The following is a 25848-nucleotide window of genomic DNA, read 5'->3' as shown; positions in this document are numbered from 1 at the left end:
GTTATTACAAGTTTTAATTGTCAATAGCTCACTCAATTTTTACCGTAGAGAAAATTTTTGCAAACCAAGTTCTTGGAAATTAAACAAGCTACAATTTTATATTTAATTATTTTTTTGTATCTCTGATGATAATCTTTCTATTCTGAAGAAAAGGGAATTTTTTACCAAACTTCAAAAATTCGATATTTGCTTTTGACTCCATTTTTTTAAAAACTAATCATTTTAAACCAGTTAAACTTCTAGAACCTATTAATAATACATAAGTAAAGAAGACAGAATAAGATCAATGACTAATTTTAATCAGGGTGGTGATTAGGGGTTTGCTTTCGATCACTTTTTTGCTGAAAAATATAGGGTCTGACATTCTTTTCATTATAAGCCACCTAATTTTTGAGCTGAAGACTTTTTTTATTTCTGAAGATATATACTTTTAAATACTTCAAATTAGTTTAAACAAGTGATCCTCGAAAAATGCATAGTTTTCCCGTCTTTTGACTTTGAAACTACAATATTTAGCATTTGCCGAAGAAGACCTAACATATAATAAAGTATAGCTCGATTACTATCGGTCTTAAAGAAAATTTATAAAAACGGTTTTGTTGATTTTTTAAAAAAGGTACATTTTTGTTAAGCAAAGTTGTTTTGATAAAACAAAAACTTTTTGAGTTATTTGCAGAAAACTGATTAAAAACATTAATTTTTTTAATATAAAACTAACACTTTCGACAGCGAATAAATAGAAAACTATTAATTTTATCAAAAAAATGTATAGAACATTTTTTTTGCTTAAAATGAATGTTTTTACCAACTTTTGCGGTCAAAATATAATAAAAAATTTTCACCCCCGACATGGGGTGGCAACCACCCCCATGGTAAAAGCGCCTTTTGGCATCATATAGATTTTGATCCTTGGACCATCCACTACTTATTCTCAAATTTTCAAGCAAATGGATCCATTCTGTAAAAATTGCGAGGTTTTGTCCTATTTAAAGCTTCATTACTTGGACTAATAGTTTACTGTCTATTGTCTAAGTCTAGCCATTATTAATTTATCCTATCCTATGTTTTTTTTATTATGTAATGACTGTAAAACTAATTATTTTATTTAATTTTAGAAAATATGTTGTTTTTCAAAAATCACAACTTACATCTTTTAGCATGTGATGCCCTAATGATTAAAAAATAAATAAATGTGTGAATTTAAATTAAAATTATTGTAATCATTACCCCAGACTGCCAATGTCAGCGACCTTTTTATCAAATAAAATGTATATAAATGTACTTACTTTTTAAGGCAATTTGTTATCAATAAATGCACATCCTGACGTTCATCTAACAGTAACATCGCACCCAAATAACCAATCCTTTTATCAGTAAATCTTGAGCTTGCTATTAATTTTAAACATTCTAATTGACCAAAATGTGCTTTATATCCTAGCATGTGGATGTACAAGAGTTTTGCAATGTTTCGGCACCTAAAGAAAATAATAATTAATTGATTCTTAAGTTGAAGTTTAATATGTTTACTAATCAATATATTGAAACAAGTAGTTTTAAGTAAAGACAAGACACTAAGAAAAATATTAACCAAAACCAAACTATTTTTTTGTTGGGGGGTAAAAAATCTTCTGAAGTCAGACCTTGGGCCCTTAAAAACATTATTTACCCTTTTCTTGGCAAACCAAAATAAAAATGTGAAAAGTGTGTTTTCTTTCTATTAATGCCCTTCTAGATTAATTTAAAAATTCATGAAATAGAAATTTTACCTTTCATTTATTGCTAAGTACCAAATTTGAATTTATTACAAAGGACCCCGCAGAAACCTTATGGGAAATGGCTCTCTGTCAAATGCTCTGAAACTTTGGGTTCTGGTAGTCCTTGATGTGTAGAACAAAAGACTCAATGGGCGCATAGCTCCAAAAAATCATGGTTTTAAGATATAAGCCTCTGAAGTTATAGGTACAGTGAGGACGTCTGAGTTGGAATAAATTCATTTTCTCGAGAATGGGCGACTCTGAAGATAAATTACGAATCAGATCGATTTTTATTTTTAGATTATAATTTTTTGGCATATACATCATACTAGTGACGTCATCCATCTGGGCGTGATGACGCAATCGATGATTTTTTTAAATAATAGGGGTCGTGTGATAGCTCATTTGAAAGGTTATACAATTCTCTATTCGATAATATAAACATTAACATAATTATTTTTACAGGGTGCCCTAAAATTTTTTTTAATTAAATTAATTGAGACAAAAAGAAGAATTTTAACTATTTATAATGGGAAATAAGCCACAATATTATTAAAAAATGATTTTTATTAACGTTTCGACGCCCAAATCGGGTGCCGTTGTCAAAATACAAAATACTACTAACATAAACAAAAATGTTGTTGCTTAGTAAAAAAATTCTTCTAATAATTTATTTAATTTGACTCATTTATATCGGCAATTCAGATACATAATATGATACATTTTAAAGTAGAAGACTTTAAAATGATATTGCCAATATTTATGAGTTGCGTTCCTGGGACGACTTTACTGAAAGATAGTTCATTCGATTACATGAAATCAACCCCAACTCAAGAATATCCGTCACAAAAAAATCATAGCATGTGATCTGTCTTTAAAAAGACAACCACATGCAACGGTGACATTAAAATTCTCGCGTTAGAGATCTCATAGTAAATCACGAGGGAAAACCAGGAAAAAGCTCGTGATACTATCCCGACATCGTAAGTATTTGGTCTTACATTTAATTTACTCTCAAAATTAATACCAAATTCTGACTTTACTATAAAAAGAAGAATGTATATAATTTCTTTAATTCGAAATACATTCTACTGCTGTCAGAAAACAGAAAAAAATGTTAATTTGAAACGTAAACATTGCTTTTTGCTTAAATTAAATGTTCAAACAATTAATTTATTTAAAAAAATTTTTGGGCACCCTGTATAAATAATTATGGTAATGTTTATATTAGTGAATAGAGAATTGAATAACCTTTTAAATGAGCTACCACAGGACCCCTATTCTCATTTAAAAAAATCATCGATTGCGTCATCACGCCCAGATGGATGACGTCACTATAGTATGATATATATGCCAAAAAATTATAATTTAAAAATAAAAATCGACCTGATTCGTAATTTATGTCCAAAGTCGCCCAATCACGAGAAAATGAATTTATTCCAACTCAAACGTCCTGACTGTACCTATAACTTCAGAGGCTAACTAAAAACAACTAAAATGTACACTTTCTATTTATAGGATAATCGCACAATATAAAACAATCACTAAAATAAAAAAAAACACTATTTCTTACAAAAAATTAAAAGTTACTAAAAGCAGTCGAGGACCTTCTCAAAAATTTATCAAATATATCCAACAGATGACAGATGGCACCAATTAGAAATGATCAGAAATCGGTAATAATAAAAATATAAGCCAACTGTTGCCATTTAGGGATAGTTTCATATTATTAGTACAAAATATGACTAACAAAATATACCTCAAGTTACCTAGAACTCACCTAGGACCTAAAATGAAAATGTTACAAATTTGTTACATTGCCAAGAAGAGGGTTAAACAAAAGACACTTCTATCCTTAAGGGGGGCCGTAATATTTTGTTTTTAAATTAAATAGGCATATTCAGTACAATTCATAGATTATTCAAGAAAAAATTCAAGGAAAAATAAACCAACGGTGGCAAATTTTTAAAGACACCTTAAAATATTATGAATTTTGCGGTGGACATCAGAACCAGTGGCGGCTGGTGGGGTAAAATTTTGGGTAGGCCAAACCAGCAAATTACATATAGCTATGTGTAATCAGTGGCGGATCCAGAGGGAGGGGTCACGGTGTCATGACCCCCCCCAAATATTTGAAAACCCACTTATCCTATTGGTGGTAAGACTAAAAGTGACCTTGCATCAGAGAAAAGTAATCACCCTCAAGATCCATGACCCCCAAAAAAATAGCCGCCAGTGTGTGTAATACATTTTTTGTTTGTGTGAGAGTGGGAATCTTCTAAAAACCGTACCAGATGAATCGTACCTGGCGTGTGTTGGATTCAGAGAAAACGGAGTACATCCGAAAGCAGTTCCCCCTCTGGGGGCCTTGTCTCCGGATGCGTCCGTGTTACAATGCCTACCAACTAAACCCACTCTCGGCTTACGCGCGTGGCACGTCTTTCCAGACCGTTCTCTCGCTCGCACAGCCGCTCTTTTTCTGTTCTTTCCAAGCAAGCAAGCAAGCAATTTGATTAAACCCGACCTGTGGGAGATGTCCACCCTATCGAAAAAGTACATTCGGGTGTAACAATTCATTGGGGCGAGGTGTTTTGACCCGAGTGTAAAACAGGGATCACCCCACCTCGCCCCAATGCCCCAGGCCATCCCTTTCCCCCCCATAGCACGCTGATGCGCGATGGGGGCACAACTATCGTAGCCAAATGCTCTTCACAATGGAACCCTGGGTAATAAGATTCCATTGTGGTGCCCTAATCGAATGCAAAAACTAGGCCCAGCGTGATGCGCTCTATGCCTTTATCCTCTTATTTACTTATCCGCGGGAACTAAAATTGCTTGGTTGCTTGGGGCCCAAGCCATTGCACCAGGCCCAACTGGGCTCGGTACAATGGCTCGGAGCCCAAGATCTTTTTGGGTTTTTTTGTGTGATTTTTTTGTTGGCTTACGCCTTTTTTGTTTTTTTTTTTTGTGTTTTTTTTTGTTTGGCTTGCGCCTTTTCCTCTAATTTTCTACTGGTTTACTTACCTGATCGTGATGTTGGACCTACGCTTGGGTTTCGTGTTTTCTTCGGCACTTGGAGTTTCGAGCTACGAACTGACTACTATCACTTTTACTTTATTTTTCACTTTATCGCTTTAGTTCACTATTTGTTGTTTAGGACGTCTGTGCTTCCATCGGTGGAACGCGTCATACCCTAGCATCTCTCGCAGTATGTGGCTTGGGTGGTGCTCCAGATCCGCGAATTTGACCCTTGCCTTGTCTGTCATCACTTCGGTGACTCTCACCTGTTGCAGTTCTCTAAACAGGAATCGTTCTGCTACGTATCTTGGGACTCTGGCTGCTTCTCTTAGGCTGTTGTTATGGACTGCTTGTATCTTCTTTTTGTGGGTTTTACATACTTGTCCCCATGCGAGAGATGCGTATGTTAATACCGGTAATATTATGCTGTTTATTAGTCTTAACCTTGTTTTTAGTCTTAATTTACTTTTTCTGCCTGTGAGTCCTCTTAATGTTGCTCTCGCGAAGTTGGCCTTCTGGACTGTGGCTTCTACGTGTTTTTGGAAGGTTAATCCTTTGTCCATGATAACTCCTAGGTATTTTGCTTCATTTTTCCACTCGATGGGGGTGTCCTGTACCGTTAGCTGTTCTTCTGGCTGTTGTCTTCCCTTCTTGTATAGTACCGCTTGCGTCTTTTCTGAGTTGATGGCTATCTTCCATTTTATGCTCCATTCCTCGATGTCTTCTAGCGCTGTTTGCAGGTTGGTCACTGCTATGTCTACATTTCTGTGTTTGGCCGCTATCGCTGTATCGTCGGCGTAGAGGCTCATAAGGGTTCCTGGTGTTCTAGGTACATCGGCGGTGTATATTGTGTACAGCAGAGGTGACAGGACCGCTCCCTGGGGTACTCCAGCTTCCGGGCTTCCGAGGTCGGACAGGACTTGTCCTATCCGAACCCTGAAGCACCGGTCGCCTAAGTACGACGAGATTAGCCTCGTCATCGCTCCGCTGTACCCATAATCCCGCATTTTGTATAATAGCCCCTTGTGCCATACTCTGTCGAAAGCCTTGCTTACGTCCAGGAATGCTGCTCCAGTGTACTGCTTGTCGTTGAATCCAGCTTCTGTTCTTTCCTTTTTGTCTCTGTTGCTTATATTGCTCTTGTTTACCCCTGTTGTCTCTCTCTTTCTATAATCTCTCTTTCTATAATTAGTAGACAGTAATGAAAGCCGATTTTGCGTCGTTGTATTTCGAAGAGACACCGAGAAGAGATGACTTTATTCGCTTTAAAGTGGAGAAGGTTCTTTTAACTGAAGCGCTTGTTGCAGGTATTGTAGCAAGTAAACAAAATAGCTTCTAGCTTTCAAGAAGAATTCCATTGGTTTCGTTGTCAAACATACTTTTAATTAGTTCTAACAAACTCTTATCGTGAAAATGTTCACGATGAATAGCAGAAAAAATCATCTCCAGTTCAGTTTTTAATAAGAATTTATTAAAAAGTAGTTCATATGTATCCATCAATGAGTCCAAAGCTTTTTGTGGAAATTTAGCGCCATATTCTGTGTGAATCTTTTATTATCGCCCAATTCCAGAAATAAATTCCGTTTGTTTAAAAATATGTTACAATAATTATAGATTATGTTACAGTTACATATTTTTTTATCATAACTTAAAAGAAAATTTATATTACAATTCGATAATTACGTTACAAGCGGCAACGATGGTTGGCGAAGGCCCGATCGTCTGGTGCCTAAACAGCAAGCATAACACGACAATATAAAAATCGTTGTCCGGCAAGCGACTTAACTTCAAACGCTTTTTGTACAGAGATCTTATGTGAGCGGGGTCGGCCGGCTCCGAACGGGCCTATTAATGATATTTAAAATGCCTGGATACGATTCAATGCTTTCTGTGATAATATATAACATAGTTGTTTTAACGGAAGCTAATGTATTGAGTGATTTAGTACATTTAAAAGTTATTTACATGCATTAACATAATTTTTGAATATACGTTTTTCAATTTTAAAGCTGTTAAAATTATTGGTTAGGCCCGGCCTATCCTGCCTACCCCCAAAAGCTGCCACTGATCAGAACTCATCATTGGATCATGGTAAACCAAAAATTCAAAAAGATTTTATTAGCTTATGAGATTCTCGAGGTAACGCTGCCGATTTTTTTTAGTTTTATCGACTTTTGACTTTTTTATATCACTCAGAAGTCAAAACAACGAATTTTTTTGGAAAAAAGAGTGAAGATATACATATTTATTATTGTCAAACAAAAAATAAGCATAAATCAAAAAATATCTCGACAACGTTACCTCAAGACATTTCTAAATAAAATATATACAAAATTCCAGATCGATCGGTCAAGTAGTTTTTGAGGTACAATGTCTACAGCCTTTGAAAAAAGCAGAAAATGATGCACACCGGAATATCTTTTCGAATCGCAGAGTAATTTTACAAAAGAAAATGAGAACAGCTGTTGACCGTTGTTCAACAACTGAGTCGAAGGTAGAGATATTCAACACTATCTCCCTACCTCCCTACCTTCAACTTACTTTGCTGCAAGTTCGCGCCAGCACGCTTGAGCATAGCGAGAAACGGTCAACAGCTTTTCTCATTTTCTTTTGTAAATTACTCCACGATTCAAAAACATATTCCGGTGTGCATCACTTTACGATTTGACAGACAAAAAAGAAATTGAAAATAAAAGTTAACCATACTTTAAACGCTTTTTTCTCAAAACTGCTTTTTTCAAAGGCTGTAGACATTGTAACTCAAAAACTGCTTAATCAACCCACCTGGAAAGAAAAAAACTCGACAGCAATACCTCAAAAAACTTATAAGGTACCTAATAAAATCTTTTTAAATTTTTTGTTTACCATGATCCAATTATGAGTTCTGATGTCCACCGCAAAATTCAGTGTTTTTTGAGGTGTCTTTAAAAATTTGCCAACATTGGCTTATTTTTCAATATTTTTCCTTGAATAATCTATGAATTGTACACTGAATATGCCTATTTAATTTAAAAATAAAGTTCTACCATACTTTAAAAAAAATGTACTTGAAATATTGATTTCAACCCCTACAGCCCCCCTCTTAACTCGCGATTACACGCGCTATGAGGGAATACCTCACCATATTTGTTTATAACCAATGAAATTGTCTTAACTAATACGATAACCTTGAGCACCCAGGAATGCCTTTAGCATCGTCCATGGGAGGGTATGACAAAGTTATAGAATATTTCAGGCGGTCAGTTTGCTGTGATACTTGAAAGAAGTGACCATCCCTCCTCAAGTGAGAGAATTCCTCACTGCGCGTGCAATCACGGTGAAATCACGTTTCTGTTATTTCAAAGAAACTTTTAGGTTTTTGTTTAATATTTGGGTAAGTTTAATTAAGATATTATTGGTTAGGTTAGGTTAGGAACAGTGGCGCACCGAGGGAGGGGGGTTGGGGGTTAAAATCCCTCCCGAGCAAATAGAAATATATATAAAAGAAAGTAGGAAAATGTAACTTGTCTTTCACAAATAATACAAAAAACTTTCGGTGACCAAGCCAACCCCCCCCCCAGAGGAAAATTCTAGGTGCGCCACTGGTTAAGAACCCATTTTTAATTTTACCTATTCTAATTGGGAAATAAGCCAAAATTTAACTTGAAAAATTGATTTTATTGACATTTCGAATTCCACCTCGGACGTCGTTATCAAAATACAAAATATTAATAGTTAATTACATAAATGCAACAAAGAAATAGCTTCATACCAATTATTAATTTTAATTTGCTTTGTTAGTAAAATGGATTCTCGTAAAGAATGTCAATTAGTTCAGTGGCTTGCTGAAATTGAAAATGAAGAAAACAGCGAAGGTTGTGAAAATATTAATATTAAATTGCCGCGAACATAAGAACTATGTCTGTATTGTTACAAATGCAAATAAGGGACGATTTGGGAATTCGAGATGAAGCAGAGCCTGTAGAAATGAACCAAGTATCTAATAAATATGCATACTGTCCCAAGAAGAAGAACAGAAAAATTCAGACAAAATGCTGCAAGCCAAATTGTAGAAGATCAATTTGTAAAGAACACACAAAAACTTAATGTAATGTAATTACTAGTGTAATTCCTGTTGGGAAATAGAGGAGGATTTTTAAAACTTTTCATTTGTGTATTGAATATCTCTTTTGTCTATTATCATATTATTTTTACTTTTGTTTTGTTAACTTAATAAAAAAATTGGTTTACGAGACTTTCCATGATATGTGAGTACAACCCATTTTATATTTATACATGTTGACATTCACTCTTCCTCGAAATAAGTCGAATTGGTGTAGGTGAGGGCGACGCTCATATGCGTGCAACCACGTCACAATAGAAGACGCGTGTAACGGCGGGTTAAGGATAGCTATGACACGATTTTGATAGGCAACCCATGCTATAAATGTTTGTCTATGTATGAAATTTAATAAAAAAAATGTTTCATTCGGAAAGCAGATGGGTGCTGCAGATCGACCTATATTCGGATCCTGCACTATAAACTTTTGTTCGTCAGATAAGTCTGAGTACCCTTAAAAATTTGTCGGACAGTATTACCAGTTAATTGTAAACATTTTTATCAAAAAAATCATCATTTTTGACTCCATAGTGCGCCCCACCCCCTCCGAATGGGAGGTGCACGCATCAAGAGTCATAAAATTTATAGCCTCACAGCTCTATGATAAATCTAGTATGTAGTTCAAATTCATTTTTATTTTATGTGCTCTAATTCTTTGAATTTGTTAAGATACCTGAACATTTCGACTACTTGATTAATCCAAACGTTTGAGACAACAAATATTACTGAAAATCTGTAAAAATCAGCAATACAAAGCTGTTGAATAAGCACCCTAAAACATATTTTTGAAATATGCCAAAGATTTTCTATTATATAAGTAATAAATCATGTAGCATACCACAATTACCTAACTTATAAATAACTTCTTGAAAGTAATATTTTTGAAAGGCTGACCTATTAGTCTATTTGTGAAATATTATGATAAAAGATTCCCAACACATGTATTTCTATTAACATATGGCTTAGTGTGTCTGTCTACAGTTTGTCTCTCATTTAGCAGACATTTACCTTATTAACTTTATCTTATTAAATATATAGATCAGTTTAGTCAAGCAAATATTGTTTATAAAGAAATTTTTATATTATTTTAAGGGTGACATGTGTATATTATCTTTTAATTATATTATATCACATTGTCACATTTAGAGAGCATTCAAATATTACGTAAAGCAACTTCTGAAGATTTTTTACCCTAACCTCCCTCACCTATGTAACACACTGAAACGTCTGTATCCCTCTTTCCTAACGTTACATAACACCCAAGTGATAATTTTTAACTAAAAGTAACAACTATTATTACATTGTGAAAAGTACCGGAAAGTTGATAGAATATGTAAGATTGTTATTTATCTAATAATATAAATATCAATTACTTACTATATGTTAAATTATTACAACTGAAATTATATATTTTGAATACATACTTTTACTGAAAATTTTATGAGTTTAGTATACACTCCCATTATTTCTAATAATTCTTCTTTTTTCAATGAAAGAATTATGCAATGGCAAGTTTATTTGAGCTGTTAATAGCCTGTGGTAGAAATTTTTGTGTTTTAGGTTTCCTACTATGAATATGAATCTGTCAAAATGTGTCGAAGTTGAGCGAACGGAGTTTATATCAACGAACTGTCAACACTGATGGAATGGCCCCGTCCCATTCAAACAGTGAAGCGAGATTGACTGCAACATACAAGAGAGAGGTCCTAGAGAGACAGAGAATTTTTCAGGTAATATTTGCTATAACTACCACCAGAGTTGCCAGATGTGATTTTATAAAACCACCACTTAGATATTGAAATTCCCTCAAATCACCCAAATTTAAATTTTTGCCACATTTTAATAAATTAGTAATCAAATGTAGAGAACAGTAAACAAAAATTATACTACTTATCAACAGAGAGCCCTGGAAATAATTCATAGGTCCTATCTTCTTCGATTATATGAGAGTATAATATACAGTTCTATGTATGTTTCATATTCAATCAAATTAAGTCAAAACATAAATTGAAACGAACATCGATGTGTATATACATTTTGTATACTGAATACTATATATACTACACACATCGGCATACGTTTCACTTTCTGTTTTGACTTAATTTGGTTGAAAATGGATTGTACCGCATGGGAAAAGTTATAGCAGACGGACTATACATTCGCAAATTTAATTTCCCATGACCCCTTAAAATCTTCCATAATTTTCACCCCAAAAAATCTCCCAACCATTTCTGCTTAGAGAAGTTCCCCTATACGCTTTCAAATTACCCCAAAATTGTGGGAAAATACCCTGATCTGGCAACCCTGACGTACCTGACTAACAGTGTCAATTTGTTTGTTTACGAAAGATTGCGATTATCTTCCCTCCTTTACCTGAGTATCTCTATCTCATCCTGAAGTCATTAAATTCGATTCATGGCGATTCCATCAGTGTTGACAGTTCGTTGGTTTATATTCAATTTACAACTACAGTAGAACGTCAATAATCCGGATTAATTGGGACCGGACCCCATCCGGATTATCAAATTATCCGGATTATCGAAATTACCTTAAAAAAAGGCTGGTATACACATTAAAGTAGGTACAACAAACGTTTTAAAATTTTATGTTTTCTCTTGTACAGTAAAGTGTCTAGAGGTGAAATTAATCAAAACTTTTTTTATGTTTAACCATTGTAATTACATAATTTATAATAGCAGCATGTGTACAGTAAAACATCAGACCCTATTTGGGCTTTTAAAAAAATGTGTAAAATTATTTTGAACTGCGGTAGACGTTCGTTTTTTGCAGCGAAGTTCTTAATTTATTTTAAAAGAATCAGATATTTTTGCTAGATACAAATCCGGATTATTGATGATCCGGATTTTTGACGTCCGGATTATCGACGTTCTACTGTACATTGAGATCTAAAATCTACAAGTGGGATTCAACTATACTTCGTCTAATTTACTTACCGTTGCACGTCATCCGTGTCACAGCCTGTGACTTCACATGATACCAACACGAAATATTTAGGCGGTAGGTGTTCTTGTTTAGAATCATTTTTCCTAGTACATTGGAATTACAGCCATTAGACATATTATTTTATTATTTATTTATTAACGGGATAAACCCAATACATACAAAATACATCGTAATAATTAAAATATAAAATTTTGAACGTAATTATATACGCGTAGAAATAATATGTGAAGATTTCTATTAATATTAACCTAAAGAAATACACAATAATATGTTTCATTTAATTTGTATAAATGGATTATAAAGCTTGTTTATGAAGCACATTTGCTCGGAACACACTGTAACTGTGATCGAACGAAGGTGACATTTTAGAATAAATTGGTAACATTTATTTGACAGTTGCGGTGATGACACTTCATATTTGTTTATATTCTTTACTATAGTCGGTTCGCTAAACTCAGACGCAAATGGCTAAAGATTTTAGTACGTAACTTTTTTGTTTTTTGCCAATTTTGACAAAATTTGCAAAATTACTAAATATTTAGTAATTATTAACTATTTAGTAATTATTTTTTTGGTAATTTTATCAAATTGGCAAAATTACTAGCTTAAATCACTAGCCAGTTGAGTCTGAGTTTAGCGAACGGACTATATAAGTATTTGTTTTCTTATATTTACTGTTTTTATTATTTACTTTAACTTAAGATTATAACAATTCTTGTTCTCTATTTCTTAAGTTTTTATTTATTTACATTGAATATTAATTTGTTTTGTTGTATAATCCACGTTTACAATAATTTGTGATCTTTGATTTAAAATGGATTCAGGATTTTTTTATACTTTGACAACTATGTCAACTTAGATCTCTGGCGTAGATAATGACATGCAACGGTAAGTAAATTAGACGGACTGTATCTATGTAGGTTGTGTTATATGAAGACATATTTCCTGATGATGATAAACGTACAGCAATAAAGGAGTTTGTAACTGAATTATCGCAGAATATAAAATACAAAGTACTATTCGCTATTATTTATTCTCTTAACTTATTTATTCCTGCTACTTGTAAAAATATATTGTTAGATAGCTATGAACTACACGTAACTAGCATTGAATTTAAACTAACATAAATATATGAATTGTTTACCTCCATACTGAATCCTCCTCTCGAAATGTCGATCTAATGTAGGCACATTCTTTATTAACAACACTACGTTCTTCAGCAGCAGTCCTTGCTGCTCTTATCTGCCTAATTAAGTCCCTCAGTCGCATAGGAGTCGGCATTCGAACTAAAATATAATTGTTAAGTAATAATAAGGACTGATGAAAGCTTGCAAAATCATACCTCTTTCAATAGCCTCATTAACAACTTGTTTAATTGTGGCCATGTTAAAAGCAGGATTAAATCTAAAAATGCAATAAATTAGTTCAAAATTGGTAAATCCGCTTTTAAGCGAGCATTACCCATGCTCTGAAGCATTCATGGTGATTATTTAGTCTGGACACAACACAGAAATTCAGGTTAAAGTCTGTTAATATCACACACGTATAATTCACGCAATGTCCATTGCAACGTTAACAACAATTTATATTAGGCAGTTGACACTAAAAAGAACTTAATTTGTTAATGATATTTTAAAAAACAAGACCAAAGGAATAAATTTGTGTCCTCAAGAAATTCACCTGTTTTTAACACCTTACAGTTTGACAGATGACATTAAAAATCGACGAAAAGATAATAGCTGCACAGTTTATTTTTTGGAATATCACACATAACCGTCCAGCCGCGATATTAAAACTTAAATATTGTTAAAAACTAATATAAACAATTAGATTATTTTTTAGACCATCCCACTGATTTGACATTCGGCATTGGCAATATGGCCGGCACTCTGTGACGTCACGAGTTTGTGATGTGGACAGCGATGACGTAGCACTGAGCCTACTTGGATCCTTTGATGGCCAATGTTTAATGTTTAATTCATCAGGAGCCAACAACATATTGAAAACCGTTGCAAAAACTCGTAAAGTTTGTTCCGCAAATATTAAACTGAGATAAATCTTATGCAAACGAGATAAATTTATGACAGAGTAGAAGATGTTCATATCTGTGTCGTGTTTTAACTTAAACATATTTACATAGCTACACCTGACTTTATATTAGTAGGTAATTTTTAAATCGTTGGATTTAAAATACTTACCTTCTGTTGGCCTCCGGAGGCAATACGCTCCAATCTGATTCGTAATAAGGATACATACTTCTTGAATTTGTCACTTTTTCAAATTACTGGGATGTGTTTACAGACATTTTCATGTTCGTTGATGTACCTATATCTATTAAAAGCCTTTATTCTTGTGATAATAATAAATGTATAGAGATAAGAAAGTTACACACATTTCATTATCAATTTATCAGACCACGGATAGGTTTTATATCAGAATTTGTGTTTTCCTGAACAGTTGTGTGGGATAGGCTACCTAGAAATGAGAAAACTGATCATTTTTAAAGATATATTCTAATTAATCATTTGCTACTTACATTTTGTTTTAAAAAATTGTGAAATGTATAAAATATTTGTATAGGTATACTACATAATTATATAGGTAGAGGTAAAGTTTATGTAAGTGAGAAATTATTATTTTATCTACCTATTTGTTCATGGTAGATAAGTATCAGTGCCCCTAAATACCTAATAAAAACTTTGTCTATTCAAATAGTAACATTAGTCATGAATAATAAATGCATCTGTATCTCAATATTTGAGTTTCGCTAAGTAAATCCACCATTCATAAATATAAATAGTTTATTACCTAATGAACTAGAGGTAGGTACGTGATATTATGTTTTACTATTATGAGCATGAATTATGTTATGCCTAATTTATTCAAATCATTAAATGACGAGAGGATCGGTGATGTATGAGTATAAACATCAGAAAAACCATAATTATTTTGGTTGGATTGTGCGTTAGATATACCTACTTCTTTTACCCTTCTCATTATTGAACTGACACCAGATATGTGGCACCCGTCTCTTATCAAAAGTAGAGAACTACGAAAAATTTGTAGAGGTACTAAAAAATACAACAGAGATTAAAACCCTAAGATCCATAAGAGGTATCACACTCAGAGATAGAATACGAAACGAAGACACATTGAGAGAGCTAGGCGTTCAAGACGTAGTGAGATGGACAAGAGCACGACGACGCATGTGGAGAAACCACGTAGATCGGATAGACCCTGAACGTATGGCGCAATGAGCGAAGACACAGAAGCCCAACACCAAGCGACCCATAGGAAGACCCAAAAAACGATGGTACGAGAACTGGAGCTCCGGATCGCAGCAGAGACTGTAACAGAAGAAACAGGGCATAGTCCTATTACAAGAAGAAGAAGAAGACTAAAGAATTTGTCTAGAAAAGGTACTCCCAGAGGATGTAGGCAACAATAATGTTCCCGGGATGTCCAGCGATTTCAAAGAATTAATAAGGACATACTAAACCCTCTCTATTCCACTGACCCTCGTAGCCAAGAAACGGTTGACTGCGGAGCAGTCCTATTCCAACAGCTAAGTCAAGCCAGCAAGGAAAAGTGGATTGAACCCTGGAAAATGGACATGACATAGTAGCAAAATAGCATGAAACATTGTAAAAAAACTTAGCGGTGAAAATCTAAAGTAATAGCCTTGTTAAAACCAGGAAATGACCCAGAAAATCCCAGTAGCTATAGACTTATTTCGCTGTTGTGTCACTTTTTCAAATTATATACTATATACGAGAGACTCATTTTCGCCAGAATAGAAAACAATGTCGACAAGCACCTCATTCCACAACACGGAAGATTCAGACCCGGCAAATATTGCACCTGTCAAGTCCTCGTATTAACAGAACACATTGAAGAGGACTTTGAAGATTTGACAGCAGAATATGACACAGTGAGGCACAAAACATTGCTCCGCAAATTATATGACACTTTCAATGACCACCATCTGGGTGACGTCGTATATTCCTTACTCTAAAACAGACGTATTCTCGTTATGCTAGAGGGCAAAGTAAGTAGGTGGGTATAGTTCAAAATAACGGCCTTCCACAGGGAAGTGTTTTAGCACCAATGCTCTTCAATATATGTATATACCAACGACCAAGCTACGCCGACTGAAACCAAGCACTTTCTCTAAGCTCAAGGAAATAGTTTTGAAAAAGTGCAGGAGAAACTCGAAACTGCCTTAAAAACAATGACAGCGTGCACTTCCTGCAGAATTCCCTGGGACCCAATCCCTCTGAAACCCAAGTCTGCGCCTTCCACCCAAGGAAGCCAAGCGAAAACTCGGAATTGCGTGGAATGGTTATACATTAGAACACACAGACCAACCTATATATCTTGGAGTAATTCTGAACCGGTCCCTCACCTACAGACAACATTGCAGAAAAACGAGAGGGAAAGTAACAGCTAGGAACAGCATACTCAGAAAGCTAACGGGAAGTAAATGGGTTGCATGTCCTGGCGTCTTAAGAACAACGGCACAGGCACTGTGTTTCTCAACTGCTGAATATGCGTGCGCTGTTAGGGGCAGATCTGCCCACATCAAACAAGTTGATACTGCGTTAAATGAGACATGCAGGATAGTAACGGGGTGCATGAAACCAACGTCACTCTCAAATCTATAGATATAGGTAAAGCAGCGGGTTTTGCAGAACCTCAAGCATAGGCGTTGCAGAGCACATAGGGAAAATACACAGATCGCGGACGAGCGGCACGCCTATACACGTTGTTAGTAAATAAGTATGAAAAACTTTAAAGGGTAATTCTACATGAAAAAATAATGACAATTTGCTCCATAAACGTATGTCCGCAAATGCTTCGTTTTCGAGATACGGGGTGTTGAAATTTTTATTTCAAACTGCGAATTATTTTATTACTCTAAGACCGTTTGAGCTATAGAAATTAAATTTGGTGTGTTTTAAGAGGGAGTTATTGCGCATTTTTTGGTATACAAATAACAATTTTGTATTCAGCATTGGCGCACCTAGGAGTAATGGTCTGAATTAAAAAAAAATAGTACGCCACTGAGATATTTTAAAGTAAAAATTATTTTTGTATTACACTTTGTATTTAAATTTATGATAAAGAATAGTCTTTTTTTCATATGGTGCACCGTTTTTATGCAAAAGAAAGAATGTGTGTACTTTGTATGCACGTAAGAAGTTATACTTCTATTATTATGATTTCAACGAAACGAATATACTTAACAGGTTATTTGTATTTTATTTAATTATTAAACTAACTTTCTTTACCTACCACTTTAAAAAAATATTAAAACGATACTAAAAATATAAAAAAAAAGAATATGAATCGTCCGGGATTTGAACCCGGGACCTCTTGATCTCCGGTCACACGCTCTATCACTGAGCTATATCCCTTTTGCTTTGACAGGTTACAAGATTTCTCATACATACTGACAAATTTAATAGACCAAGTGAATAAATACTTTAAATATACTTACTATTATTATAAAATATCTTATTCCCGAGAAAGACAAATCCAAAGACACAAAAATTATAATAAATAATACATTTGCTAAGAACACTAATAGATCCTTTTATATTATGATATAATATGACTTATTTGCGCTGACAGCGCTGATACATATATATCTTGAAAGATTAGCAACGAAATACATACTGTCTATGTGCGAATGCGCCCGGCATTATAAAATTTCACTCTCGATTGTAAAGAAGTATAACTTCAAAAATAAAACATTTTCGCGCGTATTATTCATTTCGTAATAAATTATCAAGAACTGTCCATTATAATAATACCAAACTAGAACAATAACAGAAAATATTTCTAAACAGATTTTAACTATGTGCAAGGCTACAACAAATGTTCAAAATTACATCCTTAATGTGGCAGAGTAATTTTATATTCACCATTGGCGCGCGTACGGGTAATGGCCTGAATTTTTTAAAGAAAAAAATAGTACGCCACTGAGATATGTCAAATAAAAAATCATTTTTGGATTCCTCGTTCAATTTACGACAAAAAATCGTTCTTGTCTTTTTTTCATATGAGGTGCCGTTTTTATGCAAAAAAATAAAACATCTTAACGTCTACAATGTATTTGAAATAAGTTCCTATGCATATCTACCTCGAATATAATTTGTCAGCGTTAAGTTGTTTTATTTTTTTGTATAAAAACGGCGCCGCATATCAAAAAAAGACAAGAATGATTTTTTGTCGTAAATTGAACGAGGACTTTAAAAATTATTTTTAGTTTGACGTAGGTATCTCAGTGGCGTACTATTTTTTTTCTTTTAAAAATTCAGACCATTACCTACCTGTACGGGCGCCAATAGTGAATATAAAATTATTCTGTCACCCCTTAAAGGAGGTCATTTTGAACATTTGTTGTAGCTTTGCACCTAGTTAAAATCTTTTTAGTAATATTTTCTGTTATTGTTCTACTTTGGTGGTATTATATTGGAGAATTCTTGATAATGTATTAAGAAATTAAAAATACGCGCGAAGATGTTTTATTTTTTCGCATAAAAACGGTGCACCATACGAAAAAATACAAGAAAGGTTCTTTTTCATAAATGACACGCGGTATACAAAAACAATTTTTAATTTGAAATACCTCAGTGGTGTACCATTTTTTTTCTTTAAAAAAATTCAGACCTTTACCCGTAGGCGCGCCAATGATGAATACAAGATTGTTATTTGTTTGTCAAAAAATGCGCAATAATTACCTCTTAAAACCCACTTAATGTAATTTTCATATCTCAACCGGTCTTAGAGCAATAAAAAAATTGGCAGTTTGAATTAAAAATTTCAACACCCTGTATCTCGAAAACGAAGCATTTGCGGACATACGTTTATAGAGCAAACTGTCATTATTTTTTCATATAAAATTACCCCTTAAAGATTTTCATACTTATTTACTAACGCCCTGTATAAAGCTCGAACACCACGAAAGCGACTAAAATCCAGGAAAAGCTTCCTTGGAACAATGTAGGATGAACCGTCTAAGTATTTTCCTCTTCCTCAGGTTCAATGGACCGGCCAGTTTCTAGACTTCAAAACGTGGAAAAGTATGAATAGGATAAGAACGGGGGTCGCTCCAGTAAAATCAAACATGGTAAAATGGGGGGAAATAGACCAAGTGAACTGTGACTGTGGAGAAACGCAGATTATGGAACATCTTACTTACATGCAGAAACTCTCCTCTCTCGAAGATTTGTGGCTCGCCAACAAAGATGTAACCGACGTAGCCCGATGCTGGGCTGAAATTCTATGAATGACATGTACGGACACGATAAAGTAAAGTAAGTAATCATAAACTTTCTTGAAAATATCGTTTGTTTTCACTTAAACTTTGATATAAAATTTGTCCCAACCTATTAGTCCTGTCGCCAAGGGGGGGGGGTACAACCACCTCCTTTATTCAGATAGACTTATCCAAGTTTTTTATGTATTTTGACCCGTAGAACACGAATTTTTTGGGTAACAGTTGATCTGGATGTCGATAAGGTAGTTATAAACAAAGAACTTGAGGAATTACATAACAGCGATTTTTCGGAAAACAAAAGATATTTTGTATTTTTTGGGTCATTTTAACCAAAAAATGTTCTTATAAGCTTTTTGGAGGATGCATAGTTTTCGAGATAAACGCGGTTGAACTTTAAAAAAATCGAAAAATTGCAATTAACTAGTTTTGATGGGAAATAAGACAATTTTACTAAAAAAATTATTTTATTAACGTTTCGACGTCCAAATCGGATACCGTTGTCAAAATACAAAAAATATTGATTTAAAAATTGCAATTTTTTAACCCGAATAACTCTTGATCAAAAATTAAAATGGCAATTCTGCTTACCGCATTTGAAAGTTCAAGTCAAATTATACCGGTTTTGATTATTTGCATTGCTAAAAATTTATTCTTTTATTGTCAAACAAAGCTATAAGCAAATAGTGTTTCCCGTGCCAAATGCATACGTTTTAATGCAAGCTACGTAGAAATTGCCTGTTCGTTTTTAAATAAGAGATGCATGCATTGAAAACATCACTCAAGCACTCTGTGTTTATAGCTTTGTTTAACAATAAAAAAATAAATTTTTAGCAATGGAAATAATCAAAACCGATAGAATTTGACTTGAACTTTCAAATGCAGTAAGCAGAATTGCTCTTTTATTTTTTAATCAAAAGTTATTCGGGTTCAAAAATTGCAATTTTTCGATTTTTTATATATATAGTTTATATCGAAAACTATGCATCCTACGAAAAAACTTGTAACAACATTTTTTTGCTTAGAATGATAAACTGATAGTTTCTTGGTTATTTACGAACCGATTTTATTTTCAAAAAAATGTGTTGAATAGACGATAAAAGACCACATCCAAAACTATAAAAAAATATACAGGGTGCTATTAAAAAAATTAAAGTTAGGGGTTGTAACTAAAGGATGAATATTTAGGGGATGATCTTTTTGTACGCTTATTAAAGTGTATTACAAGTAGAATATATCACTTTTTGTCCCATTCGAAAATCTCTATTCGTTTAAGAGATATAGCGTGGCTAAATTAGTCTGGGACACCCTGTATATACCAAATTACAATTTGTTTGAATTTTATTTCTATCAAAAAATTTGTCTTGCAGTCAATAACTTAATTATATATTCAATATTCTACACAATAATAACATCAAATCTTAATACTGAAAAACTACATACTTACGTCAATAATACGATAAACACGTCGCTTAAAAAGCAACATTTTTCTACGTGAAAGTATTTAAAGTACACTTACATATCGATGTCACGGAAGTATGATAAACTCCTTGAAAAAAAAAAAAGCGTTTGTAGTAGTAGGACACAGACGAAAAAGGGAACAAGGAAAATATTTTACATAAAACTGATACAAAAATACTCAATTTATAATTAACACCAAATAAGGCAAAAAAGCAATAGGATCAATGCACTTTCGACTAAAAATAAACACTTGTAAACACCAGGTATTTTAAATAACAATAAACGATAATGTTATCGATATTAAGGTTGTTGTTGGATCATAAATAAGTAGCAAAAGTTTTAAAAAATAGTGTGAATATTTAATACCTGAAAAAAATACATCGGTAAATTTAAACATACAGATTTGTATTTTATGAAACAAAGTAGGTACATACAGGGTGTCCAAAAACTCTCTTGACAAATGAAGACTGATATTTCTCAGATTGTTTCATTCATAGGAGATGACGAGAATGACGATTAATGTTTTACAACGTATCACAGAGAACATCAAGAAACAGGTTTAGCAAATATATAGGTGAAGATATCAATAAAATATTAGTTAAAATGATATAAAAAGACAGTTTTATTTACGAAATAATCTCAGCGAATTACACTCGATCTCTAAAATTATTATCGACTGTTGCCCTCGTGACACTTTGACATAATTTCACTCCCCTTCGGGTCGTGAAATTAAAACTGTCAAAGTGTCACTCTGGAAACAAATCGATAATTTTAGAGCTCTCGTGCAATTACTACTGATAATTTTAAGACAATTTAACCCAATTCACCTAGTCCTAAAATGCTTCCTAAGGGAGCTAGAGTTCCTTAAAGATGGCATCTTATTGTAATTAGTTTTTTAATACCTCCAGAGCTAGGCTTACCATACGTCCCGGTTTGCGTTCCTTGTCCCGGCCGGTTTGCATTAGCGTCACGGTCAAACTTGAACAACACCTACACCCCGGCCATTGATCAAGGACCATCTAAAGTGTTTTACTTTATTGATGGTGGATATTATACAAATAAGTACTTTATTTTATTTTGTATGATCTAATAACATTTTACAAGGCTCTAACAAGCGGCCATCATTCTTGTCTGTGAGATGTCAGCTTAAGCCCGCTACACACTAAAGCTCATGGTCTTAATCTGCATACAAACCAGTGGCGGCTGGTCTGTAAGTGAAGGGGGAGGTCATATCCGGTGGTTCAAGATTTTTTTGGAAAAACAATACCTACAAATCCCATTTTAAATAATTTCTTATTCCATCATCTGTATTGGTTTCTTATAACTTAGTTTGCAATATGTTGTTTAAATTTAAGCGGATCTTTATTTGACAAGTAAATATGAAATAAGTAAAAGGAACAAGTCTTCATTACTAATTGTCAAATAAATCAGATAAATAGTATGATATAATATGTAATTATAACAGCCACAACATCAACAAACTACTTAAACTCAAAACCTAAAACTTACATTTTATGCGGATTTAAAAAGTAATATAAATCGATTCTTCTGGCCTTAGATTTTGCGAAATGATCGATCACTTGCTCGTTGAAATTTGTGATCGTTCGAATACCTACCGCTCAACAACGAAAACGATATCTACGGTCTACGGTCAATGACCACGAGTTGGTACCAACTTGCATATAAGTGCGTATTTTCGTGAACGTTCGGATTTCCAGTGCTGTATTCTCACAGTGAGGTCAAATAAATTTCTTGACCATCGTGAATGTTCGTATTTAGCTGTTTAAGAGTAATATTGCGGTAGTTTCAGTCAAAGATAAATTTGGCTTTTCGGTAACGTCAAACAGCTCGTATTTCATGTTTATTTATCGGTAATCTTTTGGCGCATCTTTGTCGCTATATTTTACAACAACAAAAATGACTGAAAAGTCAATACAATAAAAGCAACATTTAACTTTTAACGATACTATTGTATTCCGAACATTTTTAATACAGAAAATTTTCTTTTTTTAAGGAAATAATTACATTATAATCGTTTGATTGTACAATTATTACAGGGAGGTCATTGACCAATTGACCTAAAGGGATAACCGCCACTGATACAAACTAACACAAATAAACATAAAACTTAATTCTTAATTACACAACACGCTTTTTCTTTTTTTTAAACATTAATATAAGAAAAAGTCCTTAAGATAATTTGGTTTTTTACATTCACGTGGTTTCCTTTTTATAAGAGGTGAATTTTTATCACTGTAAGAAGGGTATTCACTTATTTCACTATTTCTATAAGTTTCTGAGTCACTTTCAAATATGAACTCTATGTTATTTTCAGTTACTTGATGGTTACCTGAGATGGACGGCTGTTCCTCATTATTACCAACAGGATTGCCACAGCAATTAGTATTATCTTTGGATTCCTCATTCTGTGCTGTTTCAGTGGAGAATGGAGAATTTTCTCTATATCATTTTCAACATGGCACGTGAAACTAGAACTAGGAGTATCATCATATAATAAATTTGAAAAATAAAACTCAGAAACTGTAACTGGCTGGTTGGTTTTATTTAATAACTTTCGATTTCTTCTGAATTGTTGGCCTTTTGTATCAACTAACAAATACGACCTTTCATTATACCTATCAACTACTTTACCTTTTTGCCATGAATTATTCTTCCGAACTAATACATTATCGCCTTTCTGAAGAATAGGTAAGTTTTTAGCTGTTTTATCATAGTAATCTTTCATTTTTTGTGAATTTGCTTTTAATTTTTCTGAAACTACTTGTGGATCAACAATATTAGATTTTAAATTTTCAGAAGAAATTGGCAGTTTTGTTTTGACAATGCGGTTCAACAATAATTGAGAGGGAGCAAAACCTATACCTGTAAGAGGAGTATTTCTGTATTCCATCAAACAGTTTTGCAGCTCATTTAAGGGAGGGGTATGGTTTGAAATATTTAAATTTTTTTATTATTTCAAATAAAAGTGCATACTTTCAAGAATACTCTCTGAAAATTTCAAAATAATCGGAGTAAAATTACCAGAGATACAGGGTGTTGAATATCCCTACCTTCGACTCGCTTTGCCGCGACTTCGCGCCAGCACGCTTGAGCGTAGTGAGAAACGTTAAACAACTGTTCGCCTTCTCTTTTGTAGATTACTCCTCGATTCAAAAAACATATTCCAATGTGCATCACTTTACGATTTGGCAGACAAATAAGAAGATGAAGATGCAGTTGTCAAAACTTTAAACGCATTTTTCTCAAAACTGCTTTTTCAAATGCGGTGGACACTGTAACTGAAAAACTACTCGGCCGATCTACCTGATATTTTGCACAGATTTTCTTTTGACATTTCTTGAGGTAACAACGTCGAGATATTTTTCTTTTTTTGCTTATTTTTTGTTCAACAATAATAAATCTGTTGATTTTCACAAAATTTTTACCAAAAATTTCATTTTTTTGATTTCTGAGTGATACCAAAAACTCAAAAGTCATTAAAAATAAAAAACTCGACGTTGTGACCTCGTGAAACTCATAATCTAATTAAATCTTTTTGAATTTTTTGATTCGTATGATCGAGTGTCGAGTTCTGATGTCCACCGCAAAATCCATTTTTTTGTGAGCTGCCTGTCAAAATTTGTCACCAATGGCTTATTTTTCAATATTTTGGATTGATTTTTTTTTCTAAATATTCTTTGAATTGTAGTTAATATGCTTATTTAATTTAAAAATAAAATAATTGTACCATAGCTTCGAAAAAAATTCACAAAAATGTGCTTGATTTGTTGATTTCAAACCATACCCCCTCCTTAAGTTAGGTACTAATTTTTTTAGCATATTTTTACATATGTCAACATATTTTTCTGTAAAACCGTTTGATTCGTGGTGATCAGGACTTGAGAACTCTAATTCAAAATTCCATTCCCGAGCAAATTGTTTCATACAAAAACTATTAAATGGGACATTATCTGAAAAAAATATATCTGGGATACCAAATTTTGAAAAAGTTTCTTTGCAACACCGTATAACTGTATTTGCAGTTTTATCATTCACAGGAAATAACTCTATCCAGTGAGAGTACAGATCAACAATTAAAAGGTAACTTTTTGACTTAAATTCTAAAAAATCTGAGAACAAAAATTGCCATGGCCTTTCAGGTTGCTTGTGATTAATCAAGGTTTCATTTTGATTTAAAGGTTTGTTTAACTGACTTGGTTCACAGTTTTCAATATAAAATTCAATGTCTTTTGACATTTTTGGCCGGTACATTATTTCCCTAGCTCTTAGTTTTGATTTTTGTATACCAAATTCTTAATTACACAACACTTTCCGGCGTCAGAAACGTCCTCGAACGTCAAAATTAACGGAAGAAGATGGTGGTCCAGTAGTAGCAGTTCGTGGTGGAACAGGTGATGTTGTTGCCATGAAAAATGAGCCAGCGAATTTGAATCTATTGTTTGGGAAAGTAAGCACCTTCAACTTGTAAATGATGTGGCATTTCGAGGCCAAAATCAGTTTCCAGAAAAAATTAAGAAATTGGCCACTCCATACGAATGTTTTCTTTATTTTCTGGATGACACAATGGTTGATCATCTAGTGGAACAAACAAACTTGTACGCTCGGCAAAATGATATACCTACAAACAAAATTCAGCATCCAGTCCGACGATATTCGAAAATTTGGTGGCATTCTTCTATATATGTCTGTTTATCGCTATCCGAATGTCCGATCATATTGGGGAAAACACTCTTTTGAGCCAATTCGTCAGACTATGCCTTTGCTTCGGTTTGAATCCATACGCCGGTACCTACACTATAATGACAACTCAGTAGCTGCGGAAAGGGGTAACCCTGGATACGATCCTCTACATAAAGTTCGTCCGCTAGTGAAACATTTCAATGACAGGTTTCTATCAGTCCCTATACCATAACACCATTTTTCAAAAATTCTGAACCCGCAGAAAAGAACTTTCCATTGCTGCTAAAGAAGCTACTTTTGCATTCCATACAGCAATGCACGATACAAGTTTTAAAACATCTGACTGTTCCTCAGCATTAATATCGAAGCTGTTTGAGCTCAAATTCGGGTCTGTGTGTACCAAGTGCGAAGCGATCATCACAGGAGTGATCGCACCGATGGCAAGAGATGAACTACACATGGAGCTATAAGAATTCAATTTTTTGAGCGTTTCAACAGACTCAGTTGAACCCGCTTATTAGAATAGCTTTCGTGCCAAGCAAAAATATTCTTATAAGCGGGATATTCTA

General features: G+C 33.7%; 1 protein-coding gene across 5 annotated transcripts in view; it reads right to left on the bottom strand.

Moving 5' to 3' along the window:
- The window catches only part of LOC126882908 (AP-1 complex subunit gamma-1), a 72236-nt gene extending 57940 nt beyond the window's left edge, over window positions 1-14296 (bottom strand). Inside the window, exons 1-5 of one of the 5 annotated variants that reach the window (XM_050647984.1) lie at window positions 14034-14295; window positions 13297-13437; window positions 13178-13239; window positions 12980-13121; window positions 1287-1475 (exon numbers count right to left, since the gene is read on the bottom strand). In XM_050647984.1, the coding sequence (XP_050503941.1) occupies window positions 1287-1475; window positions 12980-13121; window positions 13178-13239; window positions 13297-13316 (413 nt within the window). In that variant the 5' untranslated portion in view covers window positions 13317-13437; window positions 14034-14295. Of the gene's footprint in view, window positions 1-1286; window positions 1476-12979; window positions 13122-13177; window positions 13240-13296; window positions 13448-13515; window positions 13939-14033 lie in introns of those variants that run through there. The other 4 variants (XM_050647983.1, XM_050647981.1, XM_050647980.1 and 1 more) reach the window with 4 other exon arrangements.
- Between the last annotated feature and the right edge of the window lie 11552 nt (window positions 14297-25848).

The sequence above is a fragment of the Diabrotica virgifera genome, chromosome 4 (genome assembly GCF_917563875.1).
Source record: "Diabrotica virgifera virgifera chromosome 4, PGI_DIABVI_V3a".
NCBI classification, from domain to species: domain Eukaryota; kingdom Metazoa; phylum Arthropoda; class Insecta; order Coleoptera; family Chrysomelidae; genus Diabrotica; species Diabrotica virgifera.
Note: the sequence above shows the minus strand (reverse complement) of the source record. Positions and strands in the feature narration are given on the sequence as shown.